The 23,996-nt window shown below is 42.4% G+C and overlaps 1 protein-coding gene across 1 annotated transcript in view; it reads right to left on the reverse strand.

The window, feature by feature from the left end:
• The window catches only part of LOC120526220 (ankyrin repeat and BTB/POZ domain-containing protein BTBD11-B-like), a 42,988-nt gene extending 26,335 nt beyond the window's left edge, over positions 1–16,653 (reverse strand). Inside the window, exons 1-3 of the mRNA XM_039749268.1 lie at positions 16,452–16,653; positions 14,174–15,110; positions 642–791 (exon numbers count right to left, since the gene is read on the reverse strand). Coding sequence (XP_039605202.1) covers positions 642–791; positions 14,174–15,065 — 1,042 coding nt within the window. The 5' untranslated portion in view covers positions 15,066–15,110; positions 16,452–16,653. The remainder of the gene's footprint in view (positions 1–641; positions 792–14,173; positions 15,111–16,451) is intronic.
• Positions 16,654–23,996: the final 7,343 nt, after the last annotated feature.

Here is a 23,996-nt window from a genome sequence, read left to right on the forward strand (position 1 = left end):
GAGCTAGAAACATTCTTGTCTTCAAGCACAACCTGCTCCAGCAAAATGAAGCAATAAGTGAGATCCCACATACCATCCACTGAGATGAAGAGTAGGCAACCAGCATACTCAGCTTCACCAGATGAGGCGTAGAGACTAAAAGCTTCATTGAGTCACCCACAGAGATAGTAACCAGGATCTCATCCTAAATCTGAAGCACAGCTCCCTTCACCACATGAGGAGCACTCACTGACCTTGGCCACATGGCCCAAAGAGATGGCAAGCAGGATCTTCTGCTAAATGTGAAACACACCCAACAAGAGCTGGCAGGCTGGTTCTTCAGCTAAACGTGCAACACACCCAGCTAAGCCAGATGAAGGACTAATCACAGTTCCCACGGATCTGCTGAGGAGGATCATCTCCAAGATTTACAGCACCACCTACCCCACGAAATAGCAGAACACCTGAGCTTCATCACACTATGCAGACAGGTGGGAAGCAGGTCTGCCTCCTGTGTTGGCAGCACTCACCTTCCACCCATTTACACTCACTAAAAAAGAGATAGCCACTGAACTCTACCATGCCATCCACAGAAAAGGTGACCAGGTTATATATTTGAATTTATTGTATTGTCCCCAACCCAATAAATAAGGAATACTTACTAAGCTCGGCCACGCTGCCCACAGAGATGGTCAGGAGGTTCTGCTCCAAGGTCTGCAGCTCATTGCCTCTGAAGAAGCCCCGCTGCTGACCAGATGCACCAAGGGACCCTCTGGTGTAGATACTCAGATAAGAAGGCAGGGTAGGAACACCTGGGAAAGAGCAGACACACATTGTGTTAGAAGAATTCATTCATTTGTTTTAAGCAAATTTGACTACAATCATACCTTATGGTCAGGCTGTTCTAACTGCTCATTACTACTTGCAGAGTCATAACCAAAACTAAGACATATGACCCCATAACATCAGTCCTTGTATCACTTCAGTGATTTCCAGTTAGTTTTAGAACTGATGTGAAAATCCTTCTTTTTACATATAAAGGCATATGTCCCCCTAATAGACATCACCATAGAGGTCTTATATAAATATATATAATATTTATCTTATTATAGCATATGATTATTGGAGCCGCAGTTAAGTCCATTCTGATGCTGCTCTTTAACTAATGCTAGTGATTGTTTCCATTTTCCATTGTCTGTGGTGACCCTTGATCTGCCTTGTTAAGTGGAAGTGTCGTCACACGAGATGGACCAGTTTTCTGATGCCTGTGTCTGTACATTGCATAATGTTCCTCTGTTTATGTTTCAAAATTATGTTTTGTTTTCATCTTTCACTTATTTCATTTTATAACCTTAGACCTGTCTATATTTGTATTTTTGACAAAAATTTAGATGTTTAAATTTCTTAGACAATTTATTTTTAACTAATGAAACATGTGGGCCTTGAGGCCTAAACTTAAGGTAGGTCATAGAGAACCAGCTGAACTTTTTCATTTTGTCAACACATTCTTTTGCATTCACCATTAAAAAATACAGATTTACCAGGATCACATTGGTGTAGCGTTTCCTAAACAGTGCTCCTCAAAAAATTACATCTAAGGATGTAAGAGCAATGCTTGCATATGGTCAGAAGTTTCAAGCATTTGATGATCATTTTGGTAACACGTTCTGTTGTTTCTAACATTAGAAACACAGTGTGTCATTGCTCACATCGCTGATGTAGTGGTCTTCAACGAAACATTGATGTAAGGAGGTAAAAGCAATAAATGAATGCTTTCATATAGTCAGAAGTTTTGATTATTTGGTGATCTTTTCAATTGTCATTGTGCATTTCTGTGTCTGGGGCATTCCTGCATTGTGCATCCAGCACGTTATCTTGCACACCTCTGAGCCACTGTGTTTGTCTGCGGTTGAACTGCTTCATATTCAGGATTACTTCTTACTTCTCAATGTGGATGACCACCTTGTCATCTTATTGTTTCTCATTTTTCATCACTTAATTAACTTCTGCAATTTGCCTGACGCTCAGTAGATGTCATTGTCTTTTTTTCTTTCTGCTGTTATGGTGGCTTTAACCAGTTTGCTGCAAACACGTGACCACAGGTCACTTTGCCATATTTTATTTACGTTTAATTAAGTTTGATTTTTGATGATAAATAAAATAATGCTTTAGATTAGATAATGGATTCTGAAGAAATATGCACCATTGTTTGGGGGATTACTAATGGATGGGCTTGTAGGGACCATGGTTTTATTACAGTCAATTTTTCAGGCCACTAGTAAAGTAGCCACCAGGTTGCCATGACCTAAACTTTTTTGAGTTTCAAAAACATTTCAGGTAAATTAAAAAAAAAAAATGAAGACACATAAGCTTATAAGCAATGAGAAAGCATAAAGATATTTATGAATTTCTTAGAAATAATCGTAGGTCAGATAACTAAACAATTTAATCAGTTAACAGTAAGAATGATACACTGACGGTGAAATCACTTGGAACAAAACCTGCAACTATGAGGGCTTCCAGGAATTAACTTTATGACCTCTGGTTTAATAAAAAAATGCAACAGAGCTACACTGAGCGATGTGGGCTGTTCTCATTCAAATTGTCCCCTCCAACACCAGCACAGGCCACCTTGCTCAAACAAAAACATCACAAAAAGCAGGTGAGAAACCTCTGACTTCCTGCCTTTTCTTGCAAAAGCCACACTTTACTTCATGCTGCATGCACATTGTGAACAGGACTCCACCACTAACTGCTCGTCTTTCCTGTAAACGGAGGAAACAGTGATATAAGAGGCCCAGAAATCTGCACTCGGGGAACTACAGGCCCTCTCTGATTCAGTAAGCCATGGCTGTTATCTTTAGATCGCTTCTTTTCCCAAAACAAAATACAAAAGTGGCAAAGGCAATGAGCAAAACAGAAGTTCCCTATGCCTTGTCAGAAGAGACCATCACTCAGTGTGTATAGAAAAGACCCTTCAAAATATTCACAAATTTACTGGAGAAGTATCCCAACAAACTCTTGCTTGTAAAAAAAGCAAAAGCTGGTTCCACAAAGTACTGACATACAGGGGGTGATCCTTTCACCATCTCATTGATTTTGATTTTTACCTTTGATTTTTTTTTCAACTGTTTCAAAAGTTTCATTGTGTGTGTCTTCATTTCAGGCTGCAGAGCAACAAAGTATGAGTATTTTGAAGGGCGTGAATCTTTCTATGAAAGCCTCGCAGTAAGGAGACCTGGGTTTCGCTTCCCGGGTCCTCCCTGCGTGCATGTTCTCCCCATGTCTCCATGGGTATCCTCCTGGTGCTCCAGTTTCCTCCCACAATCCAAAGACATGCAGGTTAGGTTGATTGGTGATCCTAAATTGTCCCGTGTGTGCTTGGTGTGTGGGTGTGTGTACCCTGTGGTGGGCTGGCACCCTGCCCGGGATTTGTTCCTGCCTTGCGCCCAGTGCTGGCTGGGATTGGCTCCAGCAGATCCCCGTGACCCTGTGTTAGGATATAACGGGTTGGACAATGACTTACTGACTGAATCTTTCCACTTGTATACACATTGACTGCCTCCTTATGCTCTTTGCATTTCAACGGACACATTAAGACAACCCCTGGTTTTGCACTCTTACCACCTTAAAGACAAACCCTTCAGCTTAAAGACTCATTTCAGCATCCCTCCACACCTCTCTTTCATACAATCCCACTTCAGGCAGCATTCAAGAGTATGCCTTGAGTCAATTACCTTCATCACCTTTAGAGGAACCAATATGACATTGGGAGAAGTGGGCCACAGGCTCAGCAGATGACCCTGACTTCTCTCACGCTTCACTAGAGTGTATGTGTCATCATGCAGGTCTAAACACAGCATAGCCTTTCACCTTGTGATTGCCCTGAGTCATTCATCTCAATTGCCAGCAATTGCTTCAGAGGACCTGGCAAGTCATTGAGTTCCATTTCAGGTTCAGCTAACTAAAATAAGCATCACTCTGACAAAGCCTACTTGAACTTCAAATGAGCCTTCCTTGCTGAATGAGTGTACAGCCTCAACTTAGAAATGGACAACTCAGTCAAGTTTGAGTCACCTCATCTAGATGAGCTTCAGACGAGACAGTGTTTTCAATAACAAGTTGTACGTATGTGGCCTCCTGTGCCCCCCTGAATAATCTCAGCTTCTCACTGTTTTAGGGGAGAGTCTGTGACTCCTAAAGACTGAAGTATAAGCTCAGGAACAAAATCAAGTGTCTCTCTCTAAACATGACATTCTATGATGTTATGTTTCAATGACGTCTGTTTGAAAGTCACCAACTGCCTATGCAATATTGAACAAAATATCTCGCCTTTGTGTGTTTTGGAGGAGACCACATAGTGCAGCGGGCACAAACTCCTATTTTGTTTGAGTGAATTCACTTCCTTATTTTTCATATTACTTTGTATTTGCTCATCTACCTGAACAGGTGAGAGCCAAGCTTCAGTTCAGGCATTCCCTAGCTATTGTGAGCCAAAGTCACCTCTTGATGCTTCTGGGAAGATTTTGCAGTTTTCATCCTGGCTCAGGTGCATGTACTGTGACTCATCTTATGCTTCAGAGGAGACTACATGACATTAGAAGTACCCAATCCCATCTCAGTTATAGATTATCTTTCTAGAACCCAACTCATCTATTTATTAGAACATGAGAACAACTTTGAAAAGAACATGTCATTCAGCGCAAAAAAGCTTTGCAATTCTAATCCCTTAATTTCTAAAAAGATAGCACTAGGTTGAATTTTGAAGGTCCTTATGCTTCACAAAAAGACTACCTGTCCCTTTTCCCGGTTCCATCACTGGCTATCCTTCTTGGGCTTCAGAAGAGAGTTTTATGTATTAGAAGTTCTAATTCCAGGTCATACTGACTCATTGCATGACCAAATTCACCTTGTGCTTCTCACATGAGTAGGTGACACTAGAAAGATTTAGTCCTGGCAAAGGAAATGACTCCCTATGCACGAGGTCACCTCAACTCTTGCTTTTCAACTACACCACCTACACATGGTTTAGGCTTGTCTGCCACCTTATTGATCTCATTTCTTTGAGTGACAGCAGAATACATCAGTTTGACCTAAGGCATTGATGGTCTATGTGATTAGGAATCACTCATGTTTCTTGAAGACTGGATGATGCCATTAGGTTCTACACATCACTCTGAGTCATCTCAAAATTCATGTCTTTCAGAAGAGACCAAAAGACAATAGGAGGTCAGGCAATAACTCCTAATTTCATCTTAAATCACTGCACATCCTTGTTACTCTCAAGGTACTGTCCAATGTTAGACAGAACTGCTTTCTAGATCAGATATTGACATCTTGTATGACCTCCTTATGCTTCATACAATACTGTGTTGTCCAAGTCCCACCGCTAATATGACACCCAGTCAGTTTAATCCTTTGTGTATCAGTAGAGCAAGTGATATGAGTAGGGTCAGTCCAATTCTGGAATAGACTTCTTCCATAACCCTGAGTCACATTATCTCCTTGTGCGTCCAATGACAATGGTCCAAATCATTACTTAGACACTGAATGCCTGTAGAGTCCTGAGTCACCTTCGGAAACTTCAGAGAAGACTCATTGTTAACTTTGGCTTAGATATGTTCCTCCAGATGAGGTGAAGTCCCTCGATATGACTCCGGACCACCTCAGATAAGAACATACTGTACGTCAACAACAGGGCTCATTCTCAACCTAAGCTCTGACTCCACCATTTGACCTTAAGTCACTTCACGTGCTTATTATGTCTGTCATGAGAAGGACCAGTTCAACTTCAGACATTGATTGCATACTTTATACCTTAAGAAAAAACCATGTGGCTCTAGTATACGCTCAAGCACTGGCTCTCCCAACACACAAGCTGTCTTAGCTTCTAATGCTTCAAAAGTAGACTATACGACATCAGAAATGTCCCAGCTCAACTAAAGTTTCAAACTAGGCTAAGGCACTGACTCCCAAGATGACCCTGAATGGATGTTACCTCCTTGTGTTTCTGATGTAACTACATGATTAATCCCGGCTTATGAACTGACTACCTCTTTGATCATCAATTGTTACACATAGTTTAGGCATAGACTCCCTATATGACTCTGGGTCGCCTTATCTTCTTGTACATCAGAGCAGACAGTGAGACATGAGACGGGTGAAGGTCCAGCTCGAGCACTGAGTGTTTATGGGACTCTGAGCTTCCTCCTTATGCACCAGAGGAAATTAGGCTCTAGTAGTAATGGCTTAGACATGGATTCCTTATCAGACCCTGAGTCGCCTTACCTCCTTATTGCTCCAGAGGGAGCAGTTCAACCTCAGGTACTGACTACCTGTGCGTCCCTGAGTAACTTCCCTGTGCTTCACAGATGACTGACAACAATCAAACTGCAGCCTCAATAACAGTCTCAGTGTGTCTTTGTCAGCTCCTCTTTGTTCCGAGACCTTGCTCAAGACTGACTTACTGGAAGTGACTTTGCAGAAGTGCAGGATGAAAGGAGGAAAATAAAATGTAAACAATCTTAGTCAGAGTTTTTTCTTTTTCTTTTTCTTTTATTTCAAATGCGTCAGTCTGAAGATTTGGGGTTTTCCGTTGTCTATATGGAATAGGCATTGTCTCTGAGATTGAGGCCTTTACCACAATACCATACCATCACCTTCCGGGCCATAGCGAGAGTACGAAAAAGAGAAAAGCTCAGATATGAAGAGGCTTGATACATTTTTTTTTAATGTGGAAAACAGTCATGCTCACAGGAGGCTTAATTTTCCACGTAAAGAAAGAAACAAATTAAAAATAGAACTGGGGTGGGGGTTGGGGGGCACATTTGTCATGTCTCCTCGGAAGCTACGCAGCCCACGTAAGTGGTGCATCGCAAATGAAGCCAAGCTGTGCATCTATGAAAAGAGCAGAGGTAATCAGGCTGCGTTCTGTGCTTACGCAAAGCCCTGTGCCATGGGAGACGGGCAGGCATGCTGGGTACTGTACTTGTACTCCACACTGAATTGTCACTTTCATTTATCCATACTGTGCTAAGTAAATGTGGGACAAGATGGATAAACATGCACTGGGGATATAAAGTAGCAGGACTGGCATCCACATGTGAATCAGAGAAGGGCACAGACAACAGTTAAGCTGGTCAAAGTAGACACCGATGCAAAAGGTCACTCGGCTTAATACTGGCGGATAGTCACAAGAAAGTAAAAGCTGAGCAAAAACAAAGTGACAAGATGCAAATTTCTACTGATGGGTACTTCTGGAGTAAATGAAACGAATCTATGTTGTAAGTGACATATTGGATTATCCGGCATCCCATCCAGAAAGAAAGGTGGCTTCTTGCCAGGAAGAGACGCTGGCGTGGAAGAACAGTGACTGTTTGGTGACGGACTGGTGTCCCAATTAGGATGGGAATTGATCCCTTGCCTGAAAGGGAGGCCAGAATGATGCAAGGATCGAGGGAGTTACCCTCTTTAGAGTATACACTTCCCCAACATGCTAGAGGGCAGCACCTATGTGTCGCTGCTCCCATTTTCCAGACCACAGTGCAGGCCGGGAATCATAGTCCTGTGGGACAGCGCTGCTGGGTGTTATGGATGCCACCAAGGGGAGCTACAGTGATCAACCGTCTGTACTTTAAGACATTTCCACGTCTCCTCTGGACTAATCCAAACACCAGAAGTGCAGTACTTCTAGGGTCTGGCTATAAAGGAGTCCCCTGCCTCTCCTCAGGGACACAGAGTCGGGAGGCAGTAGACAACAGTTGTGAGGAGGAAGAGGAGAAAGATGAAGGTTACTCCTTCCCTGTATATACAGTGCTGTGTATGGTAGTTAAGCAAAACTAAAATTACTATATTTGAACCCGTGATTATTTGTGTCAGTTGTGTCCAGAGGTTGGGGCTCAGTGGTGCCACCTACCTGTCACAATGTGTAAGAGTGTATGCTGAATAACTGAATGGCTCATTGGGGAGAGGTAGAAATCAAAATATACAATCACACATGAATGTCATGAATTATACTAATAATACAAAACATTCTAACATGCCCACCCACACAGTTAGAAACCAAACACTTGGACAAAGTGCCAGATGCAAACACCCACAAGTGGGTTTGTAGGAGGCACAACGAAAGAGTGGGTTGAACAATCACTTGGTAAAGGACCAAAGAAGTGATATCAGAGAACCATACAGAAGGGTCTCAAAAGGACACGCTAAAAAATAATGGTTATCACAGGGGCCTAGGTAAACAGGTTATGACTGGGTATCCAGGCAATGCGCCATATTGGAAATCCACAAAAAAAGTCAAAACACAAGTCAAGTTAGATGTCAAAATAGCAGCCATTAATAGACAGGCAGAAGAATCGCTCCTGAAAGTGAAGAAGAGCATTTTGGATGTTAGGTTAACCAGACCAGCTGATGTTCTCACGTCTGGATTTTTTTTTTAATTCTTCTTTGCCGGTTATTCATAAAACATGGATTAAATTAGCATGATGGGCAAATGCACTATGGTCACCCACGCACAAGGGGTCACTCAGTGGTGCACATGATATCCACATGATAAGATAACAGCAGGACAGTCTCCACAAAATGGAGTCATATTTGGGTGTCTGCAAAATGGAAAAAAATAAGTGACCAGAAAAAATGAGGTAGGTGGGATTCATTAAGGGCTAAGCAGCACCTGTGGCTGTTTTACTAAGGTCTCACAAAGAAGCATGGTGGGGGCATAGATGGAAAATGTGAGGATGACTACTTATACAAAGAAGAAGGAAAGAATAAAGCATCAATCTAGGCACTTACAATGTAAAATAAGGTCTAAATCTATAGATGGAGCTGATGGACCAGCTTTGAAAGTGCCAAGGTGCCTACTTACACAAAGGACAGTCATAATAAAAAGTGGACAACTAGCAAGGCAAATTCTATTTAATTGCCAGCCTTAGATATATTTATATCTGGATGACAATACAGAAAATCACCAACATGAATCATAAACTACATGACTGCAAAATTTACAGATGATATAATAGTTATGGGGGCTGATCGAGACAACCTACAGCAATGAAGTCTGCAATTTGGTATTATGGTGGTCAGAAACCAACCTGTTACTTAACACCAAGAAAACAAAATAACCTGACAGAAGACTACATGCCAACATACTGTATCTCCTCTTAAATCCAATGGAGATCACAAGGAGAAGGTCTCCAGTTTTAAATTTCTGAGAACCCACATCACCGAGGACCTTACGTGGTCAATAAACTCTACCACTCTGGTCATAAAAGCACAAGAAAAGTCCCTGCTTTTAAGGACACTTAGAAATTCAATGTCTCCTTAGCTGCTTCACTCCATTTTATCACTTCTCCATAGAAAGTGTTTCAAAACACTTTATCAACGGGTGGTACGCAATCTGTACAGCTGCAGACAGAAAAGCTCTTCAGAGAGCAGTAAACTTCACACAGAAAATAATTAGACATCAAATGCCCTGACCAGAAGACATTTCTTAGATCACCATGCCTTTGCAAAGAGAATAGCATTGTGAAAGAAGACTCTTCTCACCCTTATCTGCTCTGCTGCCTCCTGAGAGACGCTATAGGGCCGTAAAAACCTGCACATCCAGACTCAAAAATAGTTTTATGCTAAAGCCATTGAACCGAACTTAGTGAAGAAAATGAACTCAACCCACTTGGTTCTTCGGGGGCCATCATGTGTACAATCTACTAGAAGTGCAACACTTTTATTTTTTCTATGTATATGTATTATATTTCTATCTATATTTTGCTTGTGATTGTTCTTTAATGGTTTTTACCAGCAGCAATCGTTCCTCAGGATGTAAAGTAATTTTGATGTTTTTAAATGTGAAGACAATAAATTCACCTACCTACCTACCTACCTGCCTATCTGCCTATAGTGCCTTTCCTCTCAGATCCATCCATCTATCTATCTATCTATCTATCTATCTATCTATCTATCTATCTATCTATCTATCTATCTATCTATCATATAGTGCCTTTCCTCTCAGATCTATCTATCTATCTATCTATCTATCTATCTATCTATCTATCTATCTATCTATCATGCCTTTCCTATCTATCTATCTATCTATCTATCTATCTATCTATCTATAGTGCCTTTCCTCTCAGATCCATCCATCCATCCATCTATCATATAGTGCCTTTCCTCTCAGATCCATCCATCTATCTATCTATCTATAGTGCCTTTCCTATCTATCTATCTATCTATCTATCTATCTATCTATCTATCTATCTATCCATCCATCCATCCATCCATCCATCCATCCATCCATCCATCCATCCATCCATCTATCTATCTATCTATCTATCTATCTATCTATCTATCTATCTATCTATCTATCTATCTATCTATCTATCATGCCTACCTGAGCTCCCTTACAAGTGTTCCTAATAATGCAGTAAGTTTACTTCAAACTCCAGATACCCACCAGAGGCTGACAATGTAGAAGAATTGACAATATGGATATTCAACTTAGACACACTTACAACTGTTTAAAGTTTAGTAGTAAGTTTAATGGCAAACAAACCTACTCACATGATGTTGACAGTGTGGACAAACGGATTAGACCTTAATAGAGGTTATAAATGAGCAGGCAGGAATGTTAATGCAACAACAAGAATAACATGCAAACCAGATCAACCTTTTAGGTATTTATAATAAAAGCAATATGTTTAATGCTAGGCCCACTGCTCTGAATTGAATTAAGTTGGTTTGAGAGTGCTACATTATATTTAATGCTAAGCCTAAATACCCATGAGTGGTTGACAATGAGGACAATGACCAACACAGATCACAAAAAAAGCTTGGGCACTCAGTAGAGATTGTAAATAGGTAGGCCAGATTGTTAATTAAGCCAAGATGGGCATCCTCATGAGTATTTATGCTAAACGAGTAATTTAATGTCTACACAAAGGTGCCCCTAGAGAGCCTAAATGACTGATATTTAGAGCCCCACAATGCTTAGTAGGGTCATAGATGGCACACATACAAGCTTAACCTTTAGACTTCTGAATGCCAAGCCTAGACACCTAGCTAGAGAGCTAGAGAGCTAGAGAACTGAAATAGGATGACAAATTGGCACACTAAGCACTTACTTATGCACAGTCACAATATGCCAGGCTGTGCAGTTCAATAATGTTTAAAGTACTGTGAAAGACCAACATAGAGATGTCACAAAAGACATAAAGTCAAAATCAGAACAGATTAAACTCTTAAAGGGTTACAAATAAGCAGACAGAACACTTAGGCTGTGAATTTAGTGCACAGGCTAAAGTTGTTGGTTCCTCCACCAAGACCTCGCTGTGTGACCCTAAATAAATTGTTTAACTTGCCTGCACTACAACAGTAAAAGATACACACAATGCACTGAATTACATGGGGACGGTGTTACACTATAGAAAGGTGCCACATAAAGAAATGGCGGTTTACTTAAATTGGACACAAGCACAACTTAGCCAGTTGGTTCCTAAAGAATCACACTGCAAGGTGCCACAGGTTCTGCTTACACATAGAGGCAGAGCAGAGTAAAGTGCTAAGTTGGAATTTTTCAAGTCTGGCTCTCTAATTTGAGGTCGCCTGTCCAAATGGGGGAGGCATGGTGGCGCAGTGGGTAGCACTGCTGCCTCGCAGTTAGGAGACCCGGGTTCGCTTCCCAAGTCCTCCCTGTGTGGAGTCTGCATGGGTTTCCTCCGGGTGCTCCAATTTTTTCCCACAGGCATGTAGGTTAGGTACACTGGTGATCCTAAATTGTCCCTGGTGTGTGCCCTGTGGTGGGCTGGCCCAGGATTTGTTCCTGCTTTGTGCCCTGGGATTGGCTCCAGCAGATCCCTGTGTTAGGATATAGCAGGTTGGATAATAGATGGATGGATGGACATTACTTAGGCCTTTTCAGGATTAACTTTTCCAGCAATAAAAAAGAACCTTAAAATGCTTAAGTGATACTTTCATGATAAAACAGTTTCAGAGTCCTGAGTTTGCATTCTGGCTAGGTCACTGTCTGTGTGCAGTTCCTACAATCTCATTTCTTTTTGGGTTCACATTGCAGATTTAGAGTGACTTGTGACTTTAAACCAGGTTAGTATGAAGGTCTGGATTCGATTCCTGTCTTACATCTTATGCTAGTCTCCAGAGCTCCGTAACCCAGTAGTGATACCATTGTATTTTAACAGTTCAGTGGTGCCAAGCCGGTGCTATTGACTGGCGTTAAAAAGCCCAGAGAGAGGACCTTCTCTTCATTTTATGCTCTCACTTTGGGGAGGAGTGATGACTCTGAGGCGGAGGATCTGTGCTGGTATCTAAAAGGTGGCTCCAAGAGACCCCCGTGACCCTGTGTTAGGATATAGCGGGTTGGACAATGACTGACTGACTGTCCAAATGGCAAAGCAGACCCATCACCCACAGGGGTCAGTGCTAAGCTGGACACAAGCATTGAGATCTTTCAGAGAAATTCTGAATACAGATGTCCTCTTTATGCAAAGCAAGTCCCAGGCCATTAGATCAGAAATGATCAGATGTAGGCTTACTGTCCAGTTTTACTGGATGACACAAATGGCTGAACTCGGCACAATCCACTTGGCCCCTGGGCACCATGCGAGAGCTTTCTGAACAAAAAATAAAAACAGCACCTCCATTGTTCAAGGCCTCAGAGGGGCTTAAGGGCTTATGAAGCACCTTTCACACAGAGAGAGAAACCATGTGGCTCAGCAGCGGGATGGCATGCCTCACCCATAACGTGCCCGGACAGGGAAGCAGTTTGATTCTTAACAGTACTCAGGCTGTTCTGCCAGAATATTTTCCTCTTAATGTAGCATAGCTTGATTTTAAAATGAGTAATATTAAACGCAAGTCATCTAATACAGAAGCGCATCTTTAGAATTTCGGGAGTGGACATATCAGAACACAAAGGGGACAGCCAGGTGTCGACTGCGGGAGATTTGTAGGTCACATCTGAAATGAGCAGCAGGCCCCATTTTCCTTATTGGCAGGGTGAATGTAAGAGGTGCCCGCTGCCAATGGTTCTGAAATCAGATGTAAAAGCTGAACCTTTAAAATCAGACAAGGCAGCCGACATGGGCGTACGGTGATGTGGCTTTTGTGGTTAGGTTTAGGTTAAAGCTCTTGCCAGTCTTATCACTGCCAGTTGAAATACCACACCCCATGCAATCTCCCTAGGCTTAATCATTAATAAAATCTCCACCAGGGTCACACTGTTGGCATGTGACCACTGCCGGTCCCCTCACTCAACCTTCCTGCTGAGGTCCCAAGGTCATGCTCACAAAAGCCTCTGTTGTATGCTGGCATACACTTCCTCTTTCGAACATTTTTAATTTTGCAACTGACTTCTCTGACAATCTCTTTGTGCTTCTAGCCTGGCATTGAGAAGTCATATATTTCTATGACCTCACACAACTTGCGATTCTGCACCATAACGAGAAACCCGGACCACTATAGCTGATCATCAGCCACTCCAGACTTCACCCAACAAGAACTCACAAGGCGTGCTTAGCTTTGATAAATTTTATAAATGACCCTCGATAATTAGTGTGCCAATTGAAGGAGGCACTGGACCTCCTATTATGTGAAACTTAGGTTAGTAAGAAATGCCTGCAGGGTTCGGTGTGCTGCCTGCCTAAAAATCACAAGTGATGATGGCCTCTTTGAGGACTTTGACCAGGGCAAGAAGTCAAAGTAACAACTGACTAGACAAGCATTGGCAACACACACAGCCAATCACAAGTCAGCATCCAGCCATGCCCCCAGGGAAGATTTACTTGCTTATACCTGCCAAACACTAAGCATGGACCAATCTGTGGGACCTTAGGGATTGTTAGTGCAGCTGGCAGCAAAAGAAACAAAAATCATCTTGTGGTGAGACCTCAAGTGTGTGAAATGCCACCAGAAGGATTTGGTCAAAGAGCCCCCCCTTACACACACACTCCCTTTTTGCACCTGCATCTTTCAATCTATGAAGCCCTTTGAAAAACTCAATTCTGCCCACCTCCGAATCTATTTGGTCTAAGAACTGAATGTCCTATTGGCTGATTGTAGGCTAGAACTGTCACCCTGGAATTTCTAACATTGCTCTTCACTGTTTCATATAAACCCGGAGGCTTGCCCTCCACAGTGTGGATGCCCACAGATCAAATTTTAAATGTTTTTTTTTGCCACTTACCATAGGCATTCTTCCCACAGGTGAGATGTTGGTATGGTTGAAAAAGCCCCCAAAGTTCTGCATCATTACTAAGAGTCCGTTCTAGAGACTTGTCATCCAGGTGCCCATTTGACTCCTGGCTGGCCAGTAAACGTCCATACACCTCCTCCAGAAGGCTCTCCAAAGTAGCAGTCAGGTAAATGGCCGCATGTTCATGTACCCGGGGAGCCACCCTGCTGTCCACCAGCCAGCGGAAGAAGCTACCCACAGAGAAAGCGAGGCCGCAGAGGGCACTTTTCTCCAAAGTGAAGGGCTCCTCTGCACTCATGTTGTACAGGGACAGAGCCCGTACTCCTGCAGCCATACACGTTTCAGACAGAGTCCAAGACAGGACCAGCTTGGCTGCACTCTGGATTTCATATTTGGTGCACTTCCCAATAGGAAGACTCAGTCGTTGGGCTTCCTTGGACAGTCTAAGCAGGGCCCTGCCCAGATAAGTGGACAGGAGGCTGACCAGACTGCTCCGCTTCACAGGGGAACTTGGCTGACACTTCTGCATTACGCTGAACATTTCGTCCTCTGTCCAGGGCATGTATTCTAGAGTTGGGAGTTTGGGGTGTGCATCAAGTCCTTCAGGTTCATGTGACAAGCACTTCTGGCATCCATCTCTCCTTCCATCCCCATTTGTCTGAAGTGTTTCTTCCCCGTGAATCATCCAGAGATTCTCTCCCTGACAAGCTGAAGCATCCAGACTGCAAGGAGACAATGAGAGCACAGAAGACCGACAGGACCCTGCCATGCCTCCATAGCCAGAGTCCAAGGTGAGGTTCTCAAAGTTCTTCACAGGTGATTTGCGGTGTGTAGTCATTTCTGTTAAATAAATTGGAGTGCAAACTTTGCAAGTGCAAGACATCACCCTTAGAGGAGCCACAGGAACAATAAATCTGTGGTCAGTCACCTACAGAAAAAGACAGATAGGACTTTATTTGTCTCTTGAGGAAAATGCGGATTTTTACAGAAGTTCAATAAATAAATACATACATAAATAAACACAATAACTATCCATCCATCCATTTTCCAACCCAAACTACTAAAAATAAAAAAGCTATAAGGAAAGAAAACTTCTGACTTGGTAGTCACTGCCCCGGTAAAGAATTATGCAGGCTATTGCTGGTGGTACAAAGGAGCCCCAGTAGCATTTCTTGACACATTTCTGCTGCAATTAATTTAAAAGTCCTCAGTGCCAGTGTGTCACAGAAAGGATGTACAGCTTTGTTCATAATGGCACATAGTTTTGTTTTTAATCTCTCCTTCACTATTACCTCTTGGAGGAAAAGAGAGTGTCCCATAATTAAGCTAGACACCTTATTTAGCTTGCTGATTTGGTTGGAGTCACTTTAAGATATCAGCCTGGCACACTACAGCACAGAAAGAGTAGTATAATATGTGAAGGGTGACGCTACCCACATTAAAAAGACACACTCTCCTAAGAAAAAAAATCCTTTCTACCCCTTCTTGTATAGTTTCTCTGTGTTAAGAGACCAGTCCAGCCTGTCACTGATGTCGAATCCCCCAAGCCTCCAAATACTTTTAACAGTGCAACATCTCACTGAACTGTGACCAGCCGTTAGGTTTCTTCGATGTGTCAAAAGTCAAAACCAAGTCGATGGCTTTACTGATGTTAGTTTACAGAAGATTCTTTCGGCAACAAGAAACACAGTTCTCTACCTGATTCCTATCCTCTATGTCACTCCTCTTATTAATATCCCCCAAAAATACAGAAAGAGAGAGCCAAGTGTTTGAAGTGTAACGCTTCCGCGACTTCAGCTGCGAAGGAATTTAGCTAAATAAATAAATAAAGTGTTCCTGCTTATCTGACCAAAAGTCCTGCATTTGTAAACTATGAGTTCAGTCCTGCAGGGCAGCGCAGCTAGGCAGGAGCACAGCCACACTGAACCAACTTACGGCCACCAAGTCACTTAACTTCGGGGTTTTCGGAGTACAAAGATTCACATTTCTTAATTATAAATATCAGTTAACAACATTCTAAGTACAGTACTGTAGCAACGGTCTATAAAGGTACACGAAAGCCGAGTTACGTGCCCAGTGCCAGTATAGCTCGGCTGCGCAGGTGACGGTACCATCCGAACACATAGGCGTAACCGTAAGCCTGAAGTCAAGGGCAGCACGCATTGTTGCTGTCTTCATTCACATAGTCGCAGTCGCCCCGCGTGCCGATCTTCCGATCGCACGATTCGGTGCAAGCTTTTCGGGATGCTCGGTAGGTTTGTATACTCACCCCGCTGCGATCACTGCAGGACAGGCCACCGCATGCCGCACTCCTAACAAAGACGCTTCTCAAACCGACTCTCTTCTGCACTGCGCCTGGCAGTGCTGGGAACTTTCTGCAAGGTGCGGATGTCAGCACAGGAGTGAGGATGGAGGATGGGCGCGTACAGTGTGGAGCTGCTGGCCAATGAGCGCTCAGTGTTGACTCAGCCCGGTCTAGCCGGAATGATGACTGCCCCGTGACGTCACCAACACAGTACTACTGTACGGCGCTGTACTCATTCGCAGAGCTTGCTTGCTAAAACTTAAACACGGCCCCGCAAGACACGCCCCGCCCCACCCCGCCCCATCCCCAAAACAACACCCTTCGGGCTCAGGCTGCAAATTGAAGAAAGTTTTTCGAGCCAGTTTTCCAAAAAAACAAAAGCGATGAGGCAACTTGACGTGTCAAAATACAGGATCAGTAACAGCTCCCTGGAGCAAAGATACACCCCCATCGTCCCTTACCAAGCTTAAAGAAGAAAGAAATCTTCTACAGGCCAATACATTCAGTCTTGCAAAAAATGTAAACTTGCACATCATTTGAAAACACAAAATCATCCCCTTTGAGCAAAAGTGAGCTAAAAAAAAATCTAATTTACATATTTTGCGTCAGCCCCCTAAAAAATAGATGTTTGCGAGCCAGACTCTACTTTGAGATCGGACCAAAAAAACTGCACTGTTCCAGCCAGCATAATTTTCCCAAAGCCAGGTCCAAAAGTTTCCCAAAGCCACGTACATAAACAAATGACTTTGTCTCTTCGCCAACTTCAGATGCAAAAGCCCTGTGAGATTGAGACCTTTAAAACAAAAGTATACGTCCACAAAGCTAGTGGCAAAGTGAAAAGGACTTCGGATCAGTAAGAGAATCGGCATCAGAGAAACCGAGACACTGCTTATAACTGTTTAGCGCACGATAAATTAAAACGATAAATTAAAATCGAAATTTATCGAAAAAATAAATGTCGTTAATAGAGAAGGGGTTCGCCATGTTGTCATCCGCCTATACAAGTCCATCAGGCCACCGTCCACGCAGTTTATATTCTCGCTGCGAGTCGCAAGCTGGAGGCTTAAAAAAACAGCCTCTGAATCCGTGCGACAAACATGTCCGTGTGACGCTGTTAAGTCTTGAATTTAGATTCACAAATATTCATTTGATCAGGATGGTAAAACTATACGCACTATAATCTGTTATTAAAAAAAATCTAAGGTCTTATCCAACTAGAATCTGATGGGATGAAGAACGCAACACTTTGTCCTACTTCTGCTTTACCAAACCGTTTAAAAGATTTTGGAGTGGGTTAAAAATTACATTCCACATATGCACATACATATCAGCCACAACATGAAAAGTACTGACAGGTGAGGTAGGGGAAAGGAAGAACGCTGCTTATCTCCTTACAATGGCAACTGTCAAGATGTGGGATATATCAAGCAGCAAGTGAACACTGAGTTCCTCATTGTGATGTGTTGGAAGCAGGAAACATGAGCAAATGTAACTTGAATGGCCTGCTGCCATTCCTGAGCCAAACAAAAACCCCAAAATTCTGAGAAACTCCAAGCATTAATTATACAATAATGGGCTGCCATCAGTCAGGATTTGGCCCTGAAGTTGATTGACAGCAGGCCAGGGTGAATGCAGAGGTCTTGAAAAAGAAGGGCCAACACTACAAATATTGACTCTTAGCATAAACTTAATGTAATTGTCAATAAAAGCCTTTGAAACTTATGGAATGCTTGTAATTCTACTTCAGTATACCATAGAAACATCTGACAAAAAGACCTAAAAACACAAAAGCAGCAAACGTTGTGGAAACCAACACTTGTGTCATTCTCAAAACATTTAGCCAAGACTGAAGTATATTTTCATTTAAAAATATTGACACCAATCTCTGCGTTTGTTTTTTGCTCACACTACCCCTGAAAACAGAGATTTTTGAAAACACTCACCAGAGTTGAACATGTCTTAAAAGAATGCTCAGCATTTCAATGTACTGTAGATGGTTGAAAACATAGACTTTTGAAAATGCAGAGTGTAATGGCACTCTGATTTGTCCGGGCTTATAATGTAACCTTTCCCTTATTGGATTCTTCTCATTACAATCTTTCATTCAACGACTGGTTACTCTTCACAGAAGAAAAAATATATTCCAACAGAGCAAACATAAAAGAATTGCTTACCATGCAAGATTTGATTTTCAAGGCACTTGCTGTACTGCTTACCTGTATGCATTTAATGTACATTTTGTACAGCTTGAAGGCTTCTTCTTCTTCATGTTTTCCCACTTTTTTGTGGGATCGATGTGCTTAATCATCCTTTTCCAAACATCTTAGTCCTGCACCTCCTCACCCACCAAGCCCTTTTCTTTCAGATCTTCATTTATTGTATCCATTCACCTGCTCTTTGGCCTCCTTCACTTTCTCTTCCCCTCTATTTCCATTCCCATCGCTCTTTTGCCCAAATATTCATTGTTTCTCCTCATTATATGTCCATACCACTTCAGCCTACTTTCCTGTCCTTTCGTAGATATCTCTCCCACTTTTGATTGTCTCAGTTCTTATTCTGTCCTTTTTTGTCACTCCGTACAACCATCTCAACATTATCATTTCTACCACATCTAACGTCTTCTCCTGCTCTCCCGATATCCCCTACCCTCACCTTAACCCTAACCCTCACCCTAACCCTAATTTCTCACCACTGTCTTAAAAACCTGACCTTTAACCTTCACCATAACTCTTCAATCACACAATACTCCTGATATGTTCTTCCAGTTCTTCCATCCACACTGCATTGTTTAGGTTATTCTGCAGCTAGCTTTCCATCTCGGGCTACCACTGATCCTAGATATTTAAATTTATTCACTCTTTTCAATGGCTGTCCTAGCAGGTTAAGTTCTGAATCTTGATCATCATTAGACCCCAAATATTTTGTCTTCTTCCTAATTCTCTTCAACCCTTTATCCTCCAAAGCCCATCTCCATTCTTCCAACGTCCTCTCTACTTTCCCAAAGCAATATCATTAGTAGAAAGCCTGCATCAAGGGGATTGGTTTTGCATAAAAGGCAAACAATCTAATGCTCTCTACATTACCATTACCATTACCATCCTACAAGGAGTTTTCCTTCAGTGTACACATGTCTAGTATATGTCTACATCATATGCATTACCAGTTGTTTTAGTGTGGACAGAGATACTTTCACAAACCATGTGAAAACAGTAGTTCAAAAATGAAACCATAGTTGTATGTACATAGTCTAAATCCGTAGACAACTATATGCTGAATTCACATCTGATTAACACATACCCTCCTTTCAGTATCAGTGGAGCCCCCAGTGAAAATGCTTGTGGTCTGACCCTCCATTAATTTCGGCAGGTAGGTACTTCTTTCCTTTGTTAAGGTCAATATTAAGTGGCACATGGGTGTAGTCAGGCCTGATCCCAGGGGGTCATTTCCTTAAGGGCCATCCCTTCTCCAATATCATGTCAAACCTTCCCACCCATGCTGTCAGCTATACTATTACATGTTAGAGTTCCAGGACTTCATCAAACCAGACCCTCCCTTAGTATTTCAGATGCCCACTTTATCATTTTGGTTGGTTGTAGCCCGATACCACACCGTGAAACGTGATAATAACATCAATTGACTTTAGGCTGCAGTGATTTGCTTTCCTCGATGATCCTCACTGAGGTTAAGTTCAGGAATTCCTGTTCTACTTTCGGCTTTTGTCAGTGGAGATTATTTCCCCGAGTCCTTATCCAAAGTGCATTTCATGCTTTAATATGCCTAAAACCACACTCCATTCACAAGTGACAAAATCAATCATGTAAACTTTATATTTTATTACAAGAGTCACGTAAATTAGGCTTCACGAGAACCAGTGGATCTGGTATTGTTAGTTTTTGATTATTCCTGGAATTTAATCAGACTTGCTGTTACAGAACAGTCATTCAGCTCCCACCAATCAGCTTTAAACTTAGCCTCTGACATCTTCAAGGGGGGAGTCATCCTCAAAGGCTGAGAATTTCACATTTTTAAATAACTGATTTGATGAAGCAAGAAAATCATCTCACTGGCATTTTGAGAACCATAATAATAATAATAATAATAATAATAATAATAATAATCCATCCATCCATCCATTTTCTAACCCGCTGAATCCGAATACAGGGTCACGGGGGTCTGCTGGAGCCAATCCCAGCCAACACAGGGCACAAGGCAGGAACCAATCCTGGGCAGGGTGCCAACCCACAACAGGACACACACAAACACACCCACACACACACCAAGCACACACTAGGGCCAATTTAGAATCGCCAATCCACCTAACCTGCATGTCTTTGGATTGTGGGAGGAAACCGGAGCACCCGGAGGAAACCCACTAATGATAATAATAATAATAATAATAATAATAATAATAATAATAATAATAATAATAAGACATTTTATTTATATAGTACCTTTCCCATGCTCAAGGCACTTCACAGAGTTTAAGAAAGAACAGCAGGGCATACATTACATAGCATTGTACTAAACCAAATAAATAAATAAAGAAGAGTAAGATAGTAATTCAGAGAAAAGCCTAACAGACAACATAATTGATGGTCTAGCACACGCACACAGGTTACAAGAGCATCTTGACAGAGAGGTAAACTGAAAGAAGGGTAATAAAGTCAAGTAGAGCTAAAAGCCTTCCTGAACAGATGAGAGAATTCATGGAGTCAGCTGATCTATAAACCAGCTAATCCATACGTAAAAAGGCCTGCTTGTTTGCTAGAATGTGATTGAGGTCCTATAAATACATATACATATTGGCATTTGGTTGAATAACTCGCTCTCATTGTCTGTATGTTGGTTTTGACAGGTGAAAAAGTTTTAAAGAGGGGGTACGATGTTCTGCGGTGGGCTGACGCCTTGCCCGGGGTTTGTTTCCTGCCTTGCGCCCTGTGTTGGCTGGGATTGGCTCCAGCAGACCCCGTGACCCTGTAGTTAGAATATAGCGGGTTGGATAATGGATGGATGGATGGTACCGATATTTTATCGGGCCAAAGGTCCTGAGGACTTGAGATCTGTTTAGCACTATTAAGTACATGGCAGGGCGGCACGGTGGCGCAGTGGTAGCGCTGCTGCCTCGCAGTTAGGAGACCTGGGTTCGCTTCCCGGGTCCTCCCTGCGTGGAGTTTGCATGTTCTCCCCGTGTCTGCGTGGGTTTCCTCCCACAATCCAAAGACATGCAGGTTAGGTGGATTGGCGATTCTACATTGGGCTTGGTGTGTGTCCTGCGGTGGGTTGGCCTTGTGCCCAGTGTTGGCTGGGATTGGCTCCAGCAGACCCCGTGACCCTGTATTCGGATTCAGCGGGTTAGAAAATGGATGGATGGATGAAGTACATGGTAGGAAATAAACGCGGATGAGGTGACAGTCCAATAATGTCATGTCATGCCCACCCAATTTAGGTAAAACAGCCAATCGAAAAACCTCGGACCTGTCAACAATTACGGATGACGTTAAACAGACCACATATAAGCAGGAGCTATAAAAAGCCGAGCAAGATAATTTCCAGAAGTCTGAATCCCATTTTATTCACAGCTCCTCTGACGTCTCACTCATTTGTCTTTTCTCTGTAATTGTGTCTCTTTCTTATCAGGAAGATAATGCTGGTGCACAGATGAAGAACATTACATTTGTGGTGATCCACGTGCAAGGGTAGAATGGAACGAACGACGGCTGCGGACGGGTGTGGGTGGTGCGGAGGGGATCATCGGAGTTTCCAAATGAAATATGAATAATTTTTAAAGTGGTAGGATGCCACACAAGGAGACAGTGCACTGAAATCGAGCCGACTCACTGTACCATTGCGATACACGTACTGCGCTCTTACCTCCTTGCTCTTTGCCTCCCCCACGCTACACCTTCGTTTTGTTTTTTGTTTTTTTTTGTTATCTACACATAATGAAAGCGCAAGTAATCAAAAAAGTTCCATTTACAGTTAAAAGACGCGACGTTCTCGAGAATCTGAAAGCGCATTTTGGAAACCACAACGGACAACTTGAGCAAAATCTGAAAGCGTCTCCGCGACCTGCCGTTGTGTGTGCGTAGCTTGAGAGAGCCCCGAGGATTGGTTAGCACGTCAGGTAAAGGGCACTAAGCTCTGGGTTACTTTGGAAATCACCTTGTGATGATGAGCTCCATGATGAGCACCCTGAAAGACTATTTCGGGCACTGATCTACTAAACAGAAAAACAGTGAAACCTCCCACAAGGAGCCCAACACTACAATGGGTAGGGGGAACCTCATGCAACCTCCCCTCTTCAATTTGATATGCCGTACGTTTAGTACACAAGGTCCCAATTTCGTTATGGCTGTGATGTGAACGGCACCATTGTGCATTCACAGAGGATTCTTGCTTTGCAACAGTTTATTGCCAGAACAGGCTGAAACTCCACAGGAATTGACAAAGAATCATTTAGTTCCTAAAACTGAATGAACGAATTAATTAAACATCGTTTGCCTTGCCTAATAACTGCTTTCGTGAAAAATAAATAAACGTTTATGCACTTCATTGTCAGGCTATTTTGGAATAGCATGTAGCGATATTAGCGTTGATGTTATTAATAATGTCATCAGTTATACAAGTGTTTGTAATAAAAGCGGTCCTGCTAATCACATTCACACTATTGGCCTTAACACTACATAGAAAAAAATGAACAAACGGGTCATTCACTTTACTTATCTAATTTAAGGTAGCGTAACTGAAATAAAATCATGTTTCTTCATATTACATACATTTTTTAAGTTACCTTGAATAAATTCTCTTGAATGGCACTTTAACATAATTAAATCCTGTTGAAATAAACAGCTGAATTAAATCGATTAAACTTTTAAATAAGTTTTATCTAGGTGACTGTCCCATATTTATATAAATATCAGCCACTATTGTTGCATTGTGGCCCAAGGAATCCCCACACTTTTGTACACTTGGAAAGAAAGTTAAAAGTCAGTCATTTTCCAACCCGCTATATCCTAACACAGGGTCACGGGGATCTGCTGGAGCCAATCCCAGCCAACAGAGGGCAAGAACACATCCCGGGCAGGGCACCAGCCCACCACAGGGCACACACACTAGGGACAATTTAGGATCGCCAATGCACCTAACCTGCATGTCTTTGGACTGTGGGAGGAAACCCACACAGACACGGGGAGAACATGCAAACTCCATGCAGGGAGTGCCCAGGAAGGGAAACCCGGTCTCCTTACTGCAAGGCAGCAGCGCTACCACTGCACCACCGTGCCACCCAAGAAAGTTAAAAACTTGTAGTAAATTAATTTTTTCATTTTAACATCAGATCACTCTAGATTAAAGCAGGTCATGGAGCCCAATAAAGATTTCCAGTCCTATCCACATATTTCTTCCAAAATAACAAGAAGTCGAGTTTTGAAAGTTCCTAATGTTGTACTGTCTACCACACTACTTGGTCACTTATTTTATGTGTCTGTGGTTCTCTTTGTGAAAAAAAAC

The sequence above is a fragment of the Polypterus senegalus genome, chromosome 3, assembly GCF_016835505.1.
Source record: "Polypterus senegalus isolate Bchr_013 chromosome 3, ASM1683550v1, whole genome shotgun sequence".
Taxonomy (NCBI): Eukaryota; Metazoa; Chordata; class Cladistia; order Polypteriformes; family Polypteridae; genus Polypterus; species Polypterus senegalus.